The sequence below is a fragment of the Thrips palmi genome, unplaced genomic scaffold (assembly GCF_012932325.1).
Source record: "Thrips palmi isolate BJ-2018 unplaced genomic scaffold, TpBJ-2018v1 HiC_scaffold_2, whole genome shotgun sequence".
NCBI lineage: Eukaryota > Metazoa > Arthropoda > Insecta > Thysanoptera > Thripidae > Thrips > Thrips palmi.
Window position 1 is genome coordinate 11,481,931 of NW_023144629.1, and position 16,472 is coordinate 11,498,402.

General features: G+C 42.6%; 2 protein-coding genes across 2 annotated transcripts; one reads left to right on the forward strand and one right to left on the reverse strand.

Moving 5' to 3' along the window:
* Nucleotides 1–850: 850 nt before the first annotated feature.
* On the reverse strand, nt 851–4,875 carry LOC117647291. The gene is made up of 9 exons (XM_034388996.1): nt 4,175–4,875; nt 3,566–3,859; nt 3,330–3,491; nt 3,145–3,257; nt 2,849–3,065; nt 2,546–2,709; nt 2,121–2,201; nt 1,881–2,039; nt 851–1,297 (listed from the first exon to the last, which is right to left on the reverse strand). Exons 1-9 carry the CDS (start codon nt 4,365–4,367, stop codon nt 878–880), a joined length of 1,803 nt encoding a protein of 600 aa, XP_034244887.1. The 5' UTR covers nt 4,368–4,875; the 3' UTR covers nt 851–877.
* On the forward strand, nt 4,871–9,553 carry LOC117647730. Its single transcript, XM_034389626.1, has 7 exons — nt 4,871–5,230; nt 5,465–5,680; nt 5,768–5,842; nt 5,923–5,985; nt 6,418–6,492; nt 6,581–6,643; nt 6,945–9,553. Exons 1-7 carry the CDS (start codon nt 5,092–5,094, stop codon nt 9,551–9,553), a joined length of 3,240 nt encoding a protein of 1,079 aa, XP_034245517.1. The 5' UTR covers nt 4,871–5,091.
* Nucleotides 9,554–16,472: the final 6,919 nt, after the last annotated feature.

Here is a 16,472-nt window from a genome sequence, read left to right on the forward strand (position 1 = left end):
TTAACAGATAAAGTATAAAACAACACTAAGTCAATCCACCATGGCAGTACAGCGCTTTCGTTGAAAACGCATTTTTGAGTGTTAGGTTAGACTATTTCACACTGTTGCGCTGGACGTCAAACGGTTTGACCTAGAACAACGAAATTTGGTGACAGCCTTCCTGAGATGTCTGGCTATGGTGGGTACCTCAATCACATTTTAAAAAATCATTTAAAGTTGTATTTGTTACATACCAAAAAAAATGGTTCAATTTTTCGGGTCAAAATTGTTTAATTTTGAACGTTAAAAGAATAATAAAAATTGACCAATGCTTATTATTTTGCTACCCACCACAGCGGCATGTCGTAGGAGCTTCCCCGTTTAAAAATGAAAACATCCGAAATCGTTCCGAAGATCGGAACGACTTCGGATGTTCCCCGATCGGGCGACCCCGAATCGCTTCCGAACGGGGCCTTCCGAATTTTACCCAAAAATGACCAAGATCCGCAAGTTTTTGGATGTACCCCGATGTCGCTCGGGGTCGCCCGAAATTACCCCGATGACGCTCGGGGTCGCCCGAAATCTTTCCGAAACGCGAGGGGGCGGGCGGGGGCGGCGGGGCCAAGCGGCATCCCCCCCTCCCTCCGCCCCCCTCCCCTCCCACCTTCCCCCTGCCCCCTCCCCTCCCACCTTCCCCCTGCCCCCTCCCCTCCCACCTTCCCCCTGCCCCCTCCCCTCCCACCTTCCCCCTGCCCCCTCCCCTCCCACCTTCCCCCGAATGAGAAAGGGATTGGATACTAAAATACTAAAATCAGCAGGCATGAATTGTATTAGACACTCATTTATTTAAGCTCGTTAATTTCCTGTGGGCTGGAGCAGGCATGAATGCATTAGAAATTCAATTCAGGTCGATAAGTTCCTCTGTGCTGTCTGGCCCACACTTGACTACGGTCTCAACCTGCAGGGGCTGCAGGGGCTGCAAGGGCTGCTGCAGGTGTTGCAGGCGCTGAAGGAGTTGCTGATGCTCCAGTGCCTGCTGGTGCTGCAGGGCGTGCTGGGGCTGCTGGGGCTGCAGGGACTGCAGGGGCTGCAGGGGCTGCAGGTGTTGGTATCCCTGGTGTTGGTATGCTGGTCCTGATTGATGTGAGGACCCAAGTTGATGATGGTCCTGCTGAGGCTGTTGCTGGTGGCACGAATACTGCTGGTCACATGGCTGCTCGTGGGACTGGAACTGCTGGTTGTACTGGTAAAGCTGGTTCGAGTACTGAGGGACTGAGTGCTGTTGCAGCCGCATTCCTCCCTCAACTATATGAGGACCCTGTAACACGTGAATATAATAACAAAAGGTTAATTTTGTTGAGGCAATGATAGCACAAAAAGAAAGAAGAGGAACAAGAAACAGTGTTAAACATATTGCCCAAACCTTAACAACTTAAATTATTTTTTCCTTTTGCGCAAAGTGTTTTAAATTACCATAGGAGAAAAATAAGTGGTCAAAATTTTCTTAACGCATATTCCAAACAATGTTGTACTATGCTTAAAGCATTGCTTTTTCTAACTAGAATACAACTTTGAACTACGCACTAGCCAATTTAAAAATATTTCTGTCATGCTTAAGCCAAGACTCACATCATAACTAAAGTATTGACAACGAACCTCTTGACATTCGGAATGTGTTATTAAGTTAAATTTGTCAAAGCGTTCACAGTGACATTTGAATCACATAGTGGCAATGTGCATTCATTTTGAGCAAGAAGAGAGAAGATAGCAAAATTTAAAAGGGATTCATTCTGAACAGCACAATGAGAAATTAAGTTGCATCATTTTTTCTACCTACACATACTGTAAGAACATTGCATTGAAGGCTTCTGATTTTTGCTAATCAGATGAGAATTCCATACCTCAGTATTCATACGTAGTTTCTTCCTTGCTCCAGCGATAGAAATTGCTAATGGTGAACCGGTGTCCTCTTGCTGATGGGTTTGCACCAAAGAAGAAATGTTCTCTCGTGGGGAGTGAAAAGGGAAACCTGTCAAGGAGCTATCCTCATAATGCTCAGTCTGAAACAAGAAGTAAAAAATATTAATGAAAAACCGACAGTTTAACATCTATAATGACAAATCAAAGGGGCACTTCTATACCTCAGAATTGTTTGCAACCCTTTTCCTTGGTAGAGCATGAGGAGGTGTAACAGCAGAAAAGCTGTCCTCATGATGCTTGGCCTGAAACAAGAAAAAGAAGTTGAGGGAAACTGTCAAAGAACTAACCAAAGGAAAATTGTTACATAAAACCTCAAGAGGAGGAAACTTTTCTGCACATCTTCACTGCATGAAAATTTTGCTTTCTTTTCTCTAGAGGTGAAGGACCTAAATATATTTGAGGGTTCAACACCTTGGTGCGGCACAAAAATATATATAGGAACCTTCACCTAAAAAGAAAAGGCAAAAAGACACACATTGAGTTATTTAAATGGACAGTCTATAAAGAAATTGTATAACATTGATGTACAAAACCAAACTTATGAGAAGACAAAAAATAGATAATGAGGAATAGAAAATGAACACACCTCAATTGCTTTCCGTTTCTGATGGCTTCCAGGACTCTTCCCTACTGATTTGTTCTTTGAGCGCCACTCTGGTGCTCTCCACTCTGGTGCTCTCTTAGTAATTAGGGCAGTTAGCTCAACAGTCTTCAGCTTATTCTCATCTTTGACATGATTGTTTATGAAAGCTGCAACATGCCAACAAAATGTAACAATTTAACAAGTGCAAAAGTGGGATAGTTAAAAGACAATAAACTATATTCCAGCATAATAAAAAAGAAAATTCATTATTAGAAAGTAATGAGTTGAGTTAACATTTGTTCTTACCTAACAATGCTGTCAAGACATTGGGAGGAATGCCATAGGATCCTGATTTCTGCCCCTTGGCGGTGACATGCAGCATTTTGAATGTTTCTTCCCCAAACAGCGCAAACAAGGTTTCTCTTGCTAGCAGGGGAGGTTTATTAGCAAAATCTACCTTCAGCTGGTCCCTCTTAGTTTGGGAAATGTAAACACCCTTGGCCGCCTTAGGTTCTAGCTCCACCTGCAAAAGAAATGAAACAAAATTAACCAAAGTGCTCAACAAGGGAGCTGTACAAATAATTTAGTCAAAACATACATACTTTCTTAACGTGCTCAGGGATGTCGAGCAATTCAAGATACTGAACTTCATCGGGTGAGACATCTCCCATCAAATTTAATACCTCTTGAAAGAAGCTGCGGTATTGTGCGCCGCCTGAAAAGAAACACCAATTTAGATTTAAAGATGACCAAGAATAGAATGAACCAAGGCTTAAAATATACACACTAAATTTCTTGATGAAGCGAGCTGCTTCACAGCATTCAGAGCTCTGAGGCTCGACATTCTGGGTCAAAACGTTTGGTTCACTCAACCCCTCATTCTTCTCACTTGGCCGTACATTTTCATCCACTTCTAAATCATCTCCAGTAGGTTCACAAGCCCGAGAACCTGGCATCAAATAAAAAAAGTTAGATTTCACTTCCAAAAGTTTTGCACAAAACAAGCTGCTATATTAAACTCACTACTTGGCTGTGAAGACAGGTTGAGCAGTTGAGAATCCAAGAACCGTTGCCCGTTAAGTTGATGTTGTTGAAGGACACGCTTCTCCTTCTGCTCCACAATGTCTAGATGTTTGAGTTCCTTTGGGGGTGGCACTTTCCCTCCAAGAGCACGAACAATGCTTTGCTCAGATGCACTCCCACTCTTGGGTTTCTGGGCCCTATTTCTCTTTGCCTTATTCTTCTTGGCTTCCTGCTGCTCTGCATAGAGTTGTAGCTCAACCTCTTCAGCCTTCTTTTCTAATGCAGCACCATCAGCTAACAAAAAATAGCAAACAAAGAGACCTGTTAGTGATGTATGAAATTTAACTTTTCTCCAAAGCAAAGTAACACTTCCGACTAAAAATACTTTTTAAAGGTTAAGAAGCAAATGTCCAACATATTTTAAAGGATAAAAACATCCAGAAAAACGGTAAATAAGCACACAAACAAGGTGCCTAAGAAGGTTCAGAGCAGGACAAAGCCTCACATTGTGAAATACAAAAAAATGGAGAAGGGGGGTGAATTTTTGCACGAGGCGAAAGAGAGAAAAGACTTGAACTCAAAATCTACAAATCTTAATGCAGTACTCACCGCTTATCATTAGAATTTTGGCCTTGTATCCCTTGTGTTTTCCCGCGAACAGCACAGTTGTAACTGCCCCAACAAATCGGGACTTTAGAGGCACAGATCTTAATTCCTCAATGCCCGTCTTGTTTTCCTCGATCCATAGCACTAAGGCCTTCAGCCGCTGACTGTTTGAATCCACTTTTGGCTTAGTTTTCATGTTAATTTTGAGAAAAACTGAGGCGGCTACTCTAGGCAACAAGTTGAGACAAGTTGATGCAGAAATCGCAATGGCGTCGTGCGAGAGAGACAGAGAGATAAAGAGAGAAGAACAACAACAACCGAAGTCAGCTAAGACGCTTTTACTCGGTCTCTTCCAACGTCACATAAGATTAAGATACAACTATTGTCTTGCCAGCAGTGAGTAAACAGTTTTAAATTTTAAGGCACAAACTGAACACTTTAAACTCTTCAACTTTGGCAAGAAAAGAAACATTCGATTTACAGCCATGAGTTTGACTAGCTCCAAATCCGAAACATCTGGTGGTGGGGACGGGGAATGCCGTTTTGTGTTCACAACGATTTCTTTAAAATTAAGCAAAATTCCTCACTCACATTTTTTTAAAAAATTCAAACGGAAAATGTTTTGTTGGTTTATTAGTACGAACGTGACTTGGAATGGTGAAAAGAAAGCTATTTTTGAGTTTTCCTGGCAGCCGGCCTCCCATTGGCTGCGTTTCTCCCCTCCACAGCAGTGGATCTTCTTTTGTTTTCCAGTAGACACCAGGCGCATGTTGACATTGTTTGTTTACCGCAGGCGTATTTTGGGAAGTGTTGTAGTTGTAATTCAGTTACTTTTTAATAAATACTGTCGTCAAAGTGGGCTTCCTCAAGTAATCTTGGTCATGCCATCACGCCTAGATCCGATCTTAGCTTGCTTTTAAATGGATGAACAAGGCGCCTTGCTCGGCAGGCGCAGACGCTACCGAAAACGAAGGCGAGATTCTTCTTTTATTAAACAAGTCCGAGTAGATTGTGGCGAATCCAGTAATTCTGTCAACGAGAGCGATTCCTCCGATTCAGGTAAGTTTGTATGTCTGAAGTGTCACAAAATACGATTGTAGGTTATGTTGGTGTGGACTTAGCGTTCACCCAGCCTAGGCCTATTTGTTTCCCCTCTTATTTGAAAATTGAGTCTATGTAGAAGGCAAGTTGCCTGTTGTTATGGGAGCTCTATGAGCTATAAGAACTTAAGCCTTGTTAGCTAGTTTTTGAGGATGTAAATTCAATCATTAAATGTATCTTGTTTCCCACTAGTGACATCAAACCTTCAGAAAAGGTGCAACACTGTAAAGTGTGCAGATTCAGAGGCACAATCTCCTGAAAATGTTCGAATCACTGAGGAAAGTCAAAATTCATCACACCATTTGGATAGAGGGAGTGACAACAACCATGCGGAAGAAAGCAGAAGCCCGTCTCCCCACAACACAAGTGCATTGACGAGAAGGTCAGATGCATCGGAATCCAATGATGGTTCGTATTGTTTCACCTTCCATAGTTGTTTGTTCCAAGCTCTATGCTCTCTTTGAAAGTTAATGTTTTCTTATTGTTTTTGCTTAGATGGTACGGAGGAACAAACCCGTATTGTAGATCAAGAAAGAGACAAAAATTTTCCTGGGAACAACTGTGAAATAGGTAAAGCTAATGCTATTTTCTTTTCTCCTTTTTTATTTGTTGTCTTTCTTATGTGTCTCTTGTATTGTTGGCCGGAACAGGTGACAACTTCAGACATCAAGACATTGATGCCAATGAGCGAGATGTAAACAACAGCAATCATGGTTAGTTATGACAACACTTCGGACATACAGTTTCAAATGTGTTTGTGGCAACTCGTGAAGTGACTTCCAGTCAATTTACAGGAAGAAATACTTTTGTGTATTGTCAAATTCTTCAAAAGAATCTTAATGTGAAAAGAAAATTACAAACCAATCACCTAAACAATTTCTTTAAATTTTAAAAATTGAAAGGATGTGTAGGTGTTAGTGAGGATTGACTCGTTATATTTTTAAAAGTTGAGATGGTTGATGCTCTTAGAATTTTACACTCATGCTAAATGTTTCTTACTTGAGCAGAATTCTTTTAATGGTTACTAACAGTCCTGTTGGTTCTGGAGTCTATGAACTTTTCGAATTATAGTCACTTTGATAGGTTTTTGTTCATTCTTGTCATAGCACTGTTTAGTAAAACTCACTGTTTTTTTTTTTTTTAAGGTGGGCTGGAAGAACGAAACCATTATGAGCATCATGAAAGGGCTGACAATTTTCTGGTGCACAACTGTGAAATTGGTAAGCCAATAGTTTGTTAATTATGCCTATTTTTTTAATGTATTTTTTGTCCTTAATCATTATTTAATGCTGCTGTTGGTCTGACTAGGTGACAACTTACATCAACAAGACACTGATCACCATGAGCAAGCTGGTAACAAGAGCAATGATGGTTAGTTGAAAATACTACTTAAAATACCATTCTTCATCTTCAGCCCCAAGTTCAAAGGCGTTTTGTTACATGGACCTGGACGGGTATTAAACTTTGCTATCGGTTATAATTAAAATTCTCAATTTGAGAGTTTTCCTTGTACATTTAGTATGCGAAACTAATACTTTAATAATTTTAAGTCAAAGGCAAATGTTTTGACACCTATCCTGGTCCATGTCACAAATGATTTATACTTAAGTTTGCTTCAACTTGTGCATGCATGTATTCTTGTGGTTTTTAACTTTCAATTTTCTCTTGGCAGAACACGAAGATTATGAAGAGTTCAGACACGAGCAAAGGAACTCTGCGGATGGCATGGATGAGAGGAGTGAAGAGGGTGAATCGCATGCAGGTGAAGAGAGCGATGATACTGGTTCAGCAGGAAATGAAGGCGACACTGCAGATGAAGCCAGCAATGAGGAAGAGGATAGCAACCATGAAGATGATGGCTCACCTACAGAAGGGGACAACGCTGAGTCTGAAGACGAACAAAATGGAAATGATGAGGAGGAGGGGACGGATAATGAAGATGATGGCTCAGCTACAGATGGTGACAACACTGAGTCAGAAGGCGAACAAAGTGAAAATGGTGATGAAGTTCAAGATGACAATCCAGATGACGAGCCACTTTATAATGGTGCTCGTGTCACTTTTAGAGAAAGTTTATTAACAATTTTAACTTTTATATTAACTCACAAGCTAACTGGTCTGGCACTTGGTGATTTACTTTCCTTGATAGAGTTGCACTGTGGCCCAGATAATTTGTGTGTAAGAACTACTTACATGTTTAAGAAGTATTTTAAAATGATTGGTAAAGATTTTATTAATTGTTGCTATTATTGTTCAGTTTGTCAAGTACCACTTGAAAGAAAGGATTCAATCTGCCCTATTTGTAATGGCCAACATGACATTGCTTATTTCATTGAATTTCCAATTGCTACTCAACTTAAAAAAATGTTTGCAAGGCAAGGGTTTTATGATTTTATACAGTATAGATTCAATCGTACCAAACAGCATGATGATAACATTGAAGATGTTTATGATGGTTCCATTTACCAGGAATGTACAAATAGTGGATTTTTAGCAAACCCAAACAACATAAGCTTTTTTACTTTTTTTGATGGAGTGAGTTTGTTTAAGAAATCGTCCTTTTCTATTTGGCCTCTTTATTTGACAATTAATGAGTTGAAATATTCCCAAAGAACCAGGAAAGAAAATATTATTTTGGCTGGCATTTGGTTTGGAAAGTCAAAGCCCAACCCTAATTTATTTCTTCAACCCATATCTCAATCTTTGCTGAGTTTAGAAAATGACGGAGTTGATGTATCATTACACAACGGGGAAAATATTAATGTTAAAGGGAAGCTGATTGGTGCTGTTGCTGACATGCCTGCCAAATCACTTTTCATGCGTTTAAATCAGTATAATGGTGCCTTTTCTTGTTTCTACTGCATGGCTGAGGGAGCAAGGTTTGATCTAGGAAATAGAAATCACAACACACTTCAGGTTTTTCCTTATTCCAGAGAGATTAACCTCAGGAATCACAATGACGTTGATGACATTGCACGGCAAGCTACTGCTCTACGTGAAATTGATCCTGAGGCAACTGTGTATGGCTGCAAAGGTCCTTCTCTACTTCTAAACATGCTGCCACACAAAATTTTTTCCATTGGTGCTGACATAATGCATGGAGTATTTTTAGGAGCAATGTCAACTCTAATGGGTTTGTGGTTTGATTCTCAGTACTCTGATTGTGATTTTTCTGTATCTAACATGACAGGTATTGTTGACCAAAGGTTGAAATCCATAAAACCTCCAATTTCTTTTCGACAGCCAAAGAGCTTAAAAAAAGAGATGGCTCACATGAAGGCCTCTGATTTTAAAGTGTTTTTTTTTCACTATTCTTTACCAGTACTCTTAGGTGTATTACCTGAGATCTATTGGTTTCATCATTGTAAGCTTGTAGCTGCTATTGCTCTTTTATGCCAAGATAGTACTTCATTGCTTGAGTTAGAAGAGGCTGAAGAGTTATTACATTCATATGTTTCAGATTTTGCAGATTTGTATGGAATTCGTTACTTAACTTTAACTTTTCATCAACTTCTGCATTTCCCATTATTAGTCAGACATCTTGGTCCAATGTTTGTATACTCTTGTTTTTTTTACGAGAGCTTAAACGGACAGTTTGCTAGGCTTGTTCATGGAAGCCGTCATGTGGCCCTCCAAATTGTATCTTCATGCTCCATATTAATGAATTTGCCTGTCATGATTTCTGGCATGGACCAGGGTAGGGCTAAAAATTTGTGTTTAAAATTCCAAGGGAGTTTAAAGAAAAATATAAGAGTTACTGAAAACATAAATGATAGTGCAGGTGTTGTTGGAAAATTGAAGCCCTTGCTTGTGACAGTTCGTATTAGGAGGTTGGTCCAGGATACTTTTAATGTTCTTGGTGGACGCTATTTGTTTTTCCATAGACTTAAAATTAAGAACTTTGTTTATTGTGCAGAGTCTTACCAGCGTTCACAAAAGAACTTGGCCTGTTATGCCTTGATTAATCATGAAAACGCCCCCTACTTGTGCAAAATTAAATTCTTCATAAAGTGGTCTTCATGTCAAGTTATCTGTCCAGTACCCTGTGACAACAACTGCCCCAAAATGTATATTTGCATTGTTAATTTATATGACAGGGTTGGGTGGAAGATACATGATGCTCCCCAGAATATACCCCTCTATTATCTTGATCAAGTAGGTCGTACAAATGAGACAAGGACATTCCTTGTAACGTCGATAAGCTCACCATGTCTTTTCATGAACATTGATGGAAATACTATGTACATGACCACTGATGTAAATAAGCTGGAAGTTGAATAATTTGTCAATGTATAATTGCTAAACTCATTATGTATGCCTACACTCCATTAAATTTTTATTGAGCATAAAGTTACTTCTAATTTTTCATTTTGTGCATAGTTTGATCCTATCCCTGAAACCAGAGCTTTACTTTTGGGAGTAAATATTTCACTGGTACTTTGGAAAAGTCCTACAGGTCCTCTGCTTTGGATTGAAATCGTGTTTTGTGTTCTGGAGGACGATTTAAGGGATTTGTTCTTATGAGTCAATTGCAACGAATCTCGAAAAGACAGACAAAAAATGTCAACATATGTCATAGGTTAAAACAGAAAATGAAAGAGTTATTGGATTTATAGAACGCAAAAATGGTCAAAAAGACATTAGAAGTTGAATAACTCTTTCATTTTCCATTTTAACCTATGTTATGTGAAGACATTTTTTGTTTGTCTTCTTGAGACGAATCTAAATCTCTGAGGTGATGTGTATTCGGTCAAGTTTGAAAATTGACACACCAGGTGCTGCCCTGCGAAAGTCCGCAGAACCGTAAGCCGGCAAAGCGGTCAAAAATCACCCCCCCCCCCCCCCCACCCACCCACCCCCTCCGGTCCGAAAATCGCACCCGCGTAGGTTCGATTCTACTCAAGCCCGATTTTCGACCCGGACGAGAATTGGGACCGCCTTTCCACAGTTCGAAAATCGACGGTTCGAAAATCGAACCCTCTTCTAACAGTGTGGTCTACTTGCTTCATCGGACTCGCCCGATATCTTTCCGAACTGACGGCGTTCGGGGTCCCGGAATGATTCTGGATGCCCCCGGGACACTCGGAAGGCTTTCGGACTGCCCCGGCCCAGTGGACCCCGAACCCGGTACGGCTTCGGTAGTACCCCGACGTCTGCGAGGCCTCAGTTCGGAAGCATTCTGGATGGACCCCGAGCGTTCGGAAGCGATTCGGAACGATTTCGGCCAGATTCTGGATGTTTTCATTTTTAAACGGGTCCATGCTAAATCTCACCGCTGTAGCTCAAAAACTGCGTCCTAGAGGCCTGCAACCGTTTGCAATTTCATGTTCCGAGAAAAACGCGATCAAAGTTAGAGAAACTGGGCTTTTTCCCTATGCATGTTTGCGGCCCACAACGTCCTAAAACTGCAATTTTTTGAATTTCGGAATGCGGTTTTCACCATTCGACGCAGAAAAGAATGGTCTATAATATAAACTAATAAAAAAAGGTTCCAATTTTTTATCATTTTGGAGTGATGTCCCCCCCCTTAAGCGAAATTCGACAAACTCGCAACTTCGGGAGGCGCTAACCTGCTTTGGGCAGGCTGCCTTTCTTGGCAGACCGTGGAAATAGGCGTGATTCCCTCAAAAAGAGCATTTGGTCATCAAAATCTTCACTAATGGGGCTAAACTTTCGGTCGGAGGTCTGAATGGGTTCTATTTTCGTCATCAGCAGCCTCAAAAACATTTAAAACGACATTGAACTTGACAAAAAGTAGTTCCAAAAAAGTTGTCTTTTTCCTGCCGTTTTTAAAGTGTTTTTTGGCTAATATGACCGAATGGATTGAGATAGAAAGCTTAATTTTGGTGTGTGGCGAGCCAAGGATATGCCCAATGACCCTGCAAAATCTCAGAAGAATCGGCCGAGCCGTTTAGGAGGAGTAGTGCGGACACACAGACACACACACACAGACAGACAGACATGAAAAACTTTTCAACCCCACTGGAGTAACAGGCTTCGCTTTCGCTCAGCCAATGAAAATGTTCGTTTAAAAACCCTCTTTTACGTGATGTAAATGAAAAGTAGCCGGACAAAAAATAATAAGTGTTTTCTGCGTTAGAAATCATGCATTTTTAAGGCACCAAAGGAGCGAAAATCATTTGTTTCATGATTGACAACCTGTGTGTTTGCCACAACGTGTCCCTGTGTTGAAATTTTTTCTTATCCTGATTCCTTGGAGTATTGGAAAGAGATGTCATGAAAAAAAATTAAGATTTGAGAGTTGAAAACATGGAATTATGTCCGCCTAAACCAGCTTCGTGGCATACTGTGCCGCGAGTGAAGTTTTGTGAGGATTCCAATTTACCCACCACTTCTGGGTTCCGAGATCTACGGTGTTCAAAAAACCGTTGCATTCCGTTTTCGGCGACAGAGTTTCCACCCGCTGTCTTCCGCTTGCAGTGTGAGGGTCAAGGACAGAGCAACGAATGTCCGCAACCATCCTGGAAGCTGCGGGCCCACTCTCGGCCCACCTGCTGTGGTGGGCCCACGACGTGACGCCCCACGAGCACCGCACGCGGTTCCACAGGCAGGTGGCCTGGCTGCGCTCCTCCACGGTACAGCCGAGAGCGCTAAGCACTACTACACTGTAAATCAAAGAGTGATACGTCTCACTCTGAGGGGTGAGACAAAACTGTCTCACAAAAAGGTCGTAAACAAATGTATCGCAGAAAAATAGTGAGACTTCGTCAGGAAAACAAGGGCCAATCTCGCTGATGTCTCGCCTTTCTTTTCGGTGATACATTTGAGTACGAGTTTTGTTTGTAGTGAAACATGCGTGTACGACCATTTTTCCGGTGAAACATTCGTGTACGGCCTTTTATCGGTGAAACATATTGTATCGCCGAAAATTGTTTGAGATATCTCACCCTTTGAATTGCAGCGAATACACCAAGATGGCGAATTCTCTCATTCAGAAATTCATTGTACTTTCAATTTAGAGTGCAACAATTGTTGTTTTCTGTCATTCATTCTAGGATGCAACACCACGGTGAAACAAATGTGACAAAAGGACACGTTCTGAGCGTAGCGTCATAGTCCTTTGGATGTGCATCAATCACAAATCAGCTTATTGACATTGAAACGAATGTGACACGATGCTCGCAGGAACGTGACATTTTGTCACATGTGTCTCGGCGTGATGGTGATGTTCCTGGAATGAGAGCGTACAAAGTTCCATGGAACCGGCGTGACGAGTGTAATCCTGTTGAGGGGCCCAGGACTCTGGGACTCTGGCGGTCAGACAATTGATATTCCGCGATCTGGGAAAATTTTCTGGTAGTCAGAGGTATTTCTGACTTACGACGTCGTACATTTATGTCCACAGCTAGACGCTTAAATAGAACAAAAATTAAAATTATAAATGTATCAGCATGCTTGTCAGAATTCGGGGGGTCCAAGCTCCCTACAAATTATCGACCCATTAAGAAACCTTATCCTGTAACGAATAGGCATTCTGTAAGGGGTCGTCCATAAAAAACGTAACGCACTGAAGAGGGGGGGTCACAGTTTCCGTTGCGGTGCGTTTCATGGGTGAAGGGGGGGGGGGGATTCGACCCGGCGTGATGTAACGCAAGAGCGACGAAAATCACCTTTACTTAAATGCGTGAAATTGCGGTTGTCTCGAACGTTTTGACAGTTTCTGCGCGTTTTTGACTGTGAAGCAATTCGTTACGTAACGCACCGGGGGAGAGGTCCGAGGCAGCTCGACGCTACGTTTCATGGGGGGCGGGGGGTCTAAATGGCCTCTAAAAGCGTTACGTATTTTATGGACGGCCCCTTACGTCACCTCCCTGAGTTTTCCTGTAAGGGCAATTTTCTATCGGAAGCGTTCCAACAAAGCCCAAAATGCATCAAGACAGGGCTTTTGGTTGTAGTTCAGCATTGCGCTCTCGTTCCTTGTGTTCACCTTCATCTTGTGGGAGCTGGCCTCTGAGCCGGTGCTGTACGGGACGTATGCGCGGTACACCGCTGGAGCCATCTCCTGCATCCAGGCCAAGCTCATCTGGCGCTTCCGCTGGCGGCAGCTCAGAGACTTCTTTTTCCATACCGCTCGTATTGCTGCCACTTTCGAGCAGAGCAGTGACCGTGGGTCGCGGGTGAGTTTCAGGATATATAGCGTTACACTCAGGACTCCTTACGGACACCATGTATCCGCAATACGGACGGTTTTGTACAAGCGTAATTACGGATGGATTTTGTTTGTAATACGGATGATTTTATCCGTAATACAAAGGTTGTCGTGTCCGTAACATACAGACGAAAATACCCGTATGGTACGGACGTAAAACTCTTTGTAATACGGATGATTTCATCCGCATTACAAGCAGAATCTATCCGTAATTGCAATTGCACAAAAATGTCCGTAATGCAGATAGGATGTATCCGTCAGAAGTTTAGTGTGTAAATAAAACAGTTGCGCCGGGAACTTCAGGGGTCGTCCAATAAAAGGGCACTCCTATGAATCTTGAAACGAAAACCCGGCGCGATCAGGGCAATTGACGTCTCCACTCAGGTCGCTTTTCGAAGAAGTTGGATGCAAATTGATATTCCAGAATGGGTCTTTAGATATGGATCGTGTGGGACGCCATAAATGGTATAAATACAAGAAAATCGACGGTTTTTACGCCGTTTTTTTTTTTTAATATCTGCCTCCACCCGGGTCAAAGACCTTTTCTGGAAGCTCTCAAAAAAATTCAGAGCATTTGGACATATATTTTGCATCAAAAGCGAGATAGGGCATCTCGAATTTGATCCTGATTCCAATGTTTTGCTCGTAAAAGTATCATTTTTGACGCTAAGACCCATTTTTGAGGCCTCTGATGGGCAAGAAGGAGGCGGCCCCGGCTGAAACTTGTTTTGGCACCAGTCTTACAGTATCCTAAGGATCACCTTTCTGTGAAAGAATTTAGGATTTTAGACCCATTGCTCCAGCCTACTGCGCATGCGCTAAAGCTGTTGTTCGGGCGTGCTTTTAATAGGGTATTCCGATGGAACTGAACCGGAACCCCGAGCAGTCGAAATATCTGGATCCGGTATGAGAAATCAGGTGTGCGGAGGCCTGAAAGTAAGCAAAATCGGGTGTGCGAATGACCTCCGCATACCTGATTTCTCATACCGGATCCAGATATTTCTACTGCTCGGGGTTCCGGTTCAGATCCATCGGAATACCCTCTCTTTGTCTTCTGGTTCAAGATTCATTGCAGTGATCTTTTACGATACGCACTTTTGGACGCTTTTGACCCCACGTTGTCCTTTTACGTAGAGAGGCGTTTCACAGGACCAAACCCCGTAACAGCGTAAGGTTAGGCTAAATTTCCCCTGTTAGTGACTAGTTTTTCCTTATTTACTGACTTGATACAGAGACAAGCTCGTCCATATTAAAACGCATTGTTACGCTGGCGCAGGCCCGTGCCCCCCTATGCAGCGGAGCGTTGCAGACCAGACACCCGTAAGGGAGTATGGGGCGATTTGTAACAGATTTCGGAATTCTCTATACAAAATTAAGAACATCCTGCATATCGGTCTCAAACTTGTGCCAGTTGAGCAGTCTGGCCCTTCATCTAGACTGTGCAGCTCCATTGGATCAATCTGGAGTCCGTAATCTTTGAAATCTAAGACGTTTTCCAAACCCTTGCATGCTGTTACGAATCGCCCCAGCATGGGGTGATTTGTAACAGCATGAGAAAGGGCGCCCTGGAAACGAAGCACTGGTCATCGGAAACCCCGTCCTGTCACATGGTAAAACACTTAGCGTCGTGTATAGTCAGTTTTCGGAGCTGCCCGGGGGCTTATTTTACTCCTAAGACATGCACATTTACGGACATCCACCTTTCTACACAATTCTTTGCGATAAGATTTGTTAACAAGTAGTTAAATGTGAGAAAACGGGCACGTCGGGACTCTGGGCCGTCAAGAGACGTTGCCTTCTACAACGGTCTGTAACGTTCCTATGCGCGCGAGGCGGCGGTGGGGAGTGGTGGGGGGAGCGCGCGGGCCCCACGAAGACATAACCTTCTGCTGTGTGTCGGCTTGACAGCGACCGAAACACGGAAAAAGAAAGTTTTCCTCTTTGATAAGTTCTCTGAAATACTTCTAGACTACATTGAGAAAATAGGGATTGTAATATGTCGTAATGTGTGTTGTGTTACTTGAACTTAGGCCACTGAGATATGCTATCTCTATTTTATAAACACGCAACACACATTACCACATATTACACATCCCTATTTTCTCAATACAATCGAAGAAGCATTTCAGAGAACTATAATTACCTATCAATGAAGAAAACTTTCTTTTTCCGTGTTTCGGTCGCTGTCAAGCCGACACACAGCAGAAGGTTATGTCTTCGTGGGGCCCGCGCGCTCCCCCCACCACTCCCCACCGCCGCCTCGCGCTCATCGGAACGTTACAGATCGTTGCAGAGGGCGTTCACTTCCCACTGCAGGACGGGCCGCCCCGCCCGCCTCCCACTGTCAACTACCTCTTAACAAAACCCCGCTAGCCGATTGGTCAGGGCACCAAGCAAAGCTTGGTGGAACCTTGGCGGAGTTGGACCAAGCAGAGCTTGGTGATTTAGGCTAAGAGTGTAGTCAGTTTTCGGAGCTGCCCGGGGGCTTATTTTACTCCTAAGACATGCACATTTACGGACATCCACCTTTCTACACAATTCTTTGCGATAAGATTTGTTAACAAGTAGTTAAATGTGAGAAAACGGGCACGTCGGGACTCTGGGCCGTCAAGAGACGTTGCCTTCTGCAACGGTCTGTAACGTTCCTATGCGCGCGAGGCGGCGGTGGGGAGTGGTGGGGGGAGCGCGCGTGCCGCACGAAGACATAACCTTCTGCTGTGTGTCGGCTTGACAGCGACCGAAACACGGAAAAAGAAAGTTTTCCTCTTTGATAAGTTCTCTGAAATACTTCTAGACTACATTGAGAAAATAGGGATTGTAATATGTCGTAATGTGTGTTGTGTTACTTGAACTTAGGCCACTGAGATATGCTATCTCTATTTTATAAACACGCAACACACATTACCACATATTACACATCCCTATTTTCTCAATACAATCGAAGAAGCATTTCAGAGAACTTATAATTACCTATCAATGAAGAAAACTTTCTTTTTCCGTGTTTCGGTCGCTGTCAAGCCGACACACAGC

What these genes read in the sequence shown, in the direction of transcription:
- LOC117647291 (XM_034388996.1), bottom strand. Translation starts at nt 4,367, where the DNA reads ATGAAAACTAAGCCAAAAGTGGATTCAAACAGTCAGCGGCTGAAGGCC. An exon ending in AGAAACGGAAAGCAATTGAG is followed by an intron (nt 2,202 to 2,545) that starts GTGTGTTCATTT and finishes TTCTTGTTTCAG; the next exon opens with GCCAAGCATCATGAGGACAG. An exon ending in GGGTTGCAAACAATTCTGAG is followed by an intron (nt 2,040 to 2,120) that starts GTATAGAAGTGC and finishes TTCTTGTTTCAG; the next exon opens with ACTGAGCATTATGAGGATAG.
- LOC117647730 (XM_034389626.1), top strand. Translation starts at nt 5,092, where the DNA reads ATGGATGAACAAGGCGCCTTGCTCGGCAGGCGCAGACGCTACCGAAAA. An exon ending in GAGCGATTCCTCCGATTCAG is followed by an intron (nt 5,231 to 5,464) that starts GTAAGTTTGTAT and finishes GTTTCCCACTAG; the next exon opens with TGACATCAAACCTTCAGAAA. An exon ending in TGTAAACAACAGCAATCATG is followed by an intron (nt 5,986 to 6,417) that starts GTTAGTTATGAC and finishes TTTTTTTTTAAG; the next exon opens with GTGGGCTGGAAGAACGAAAC.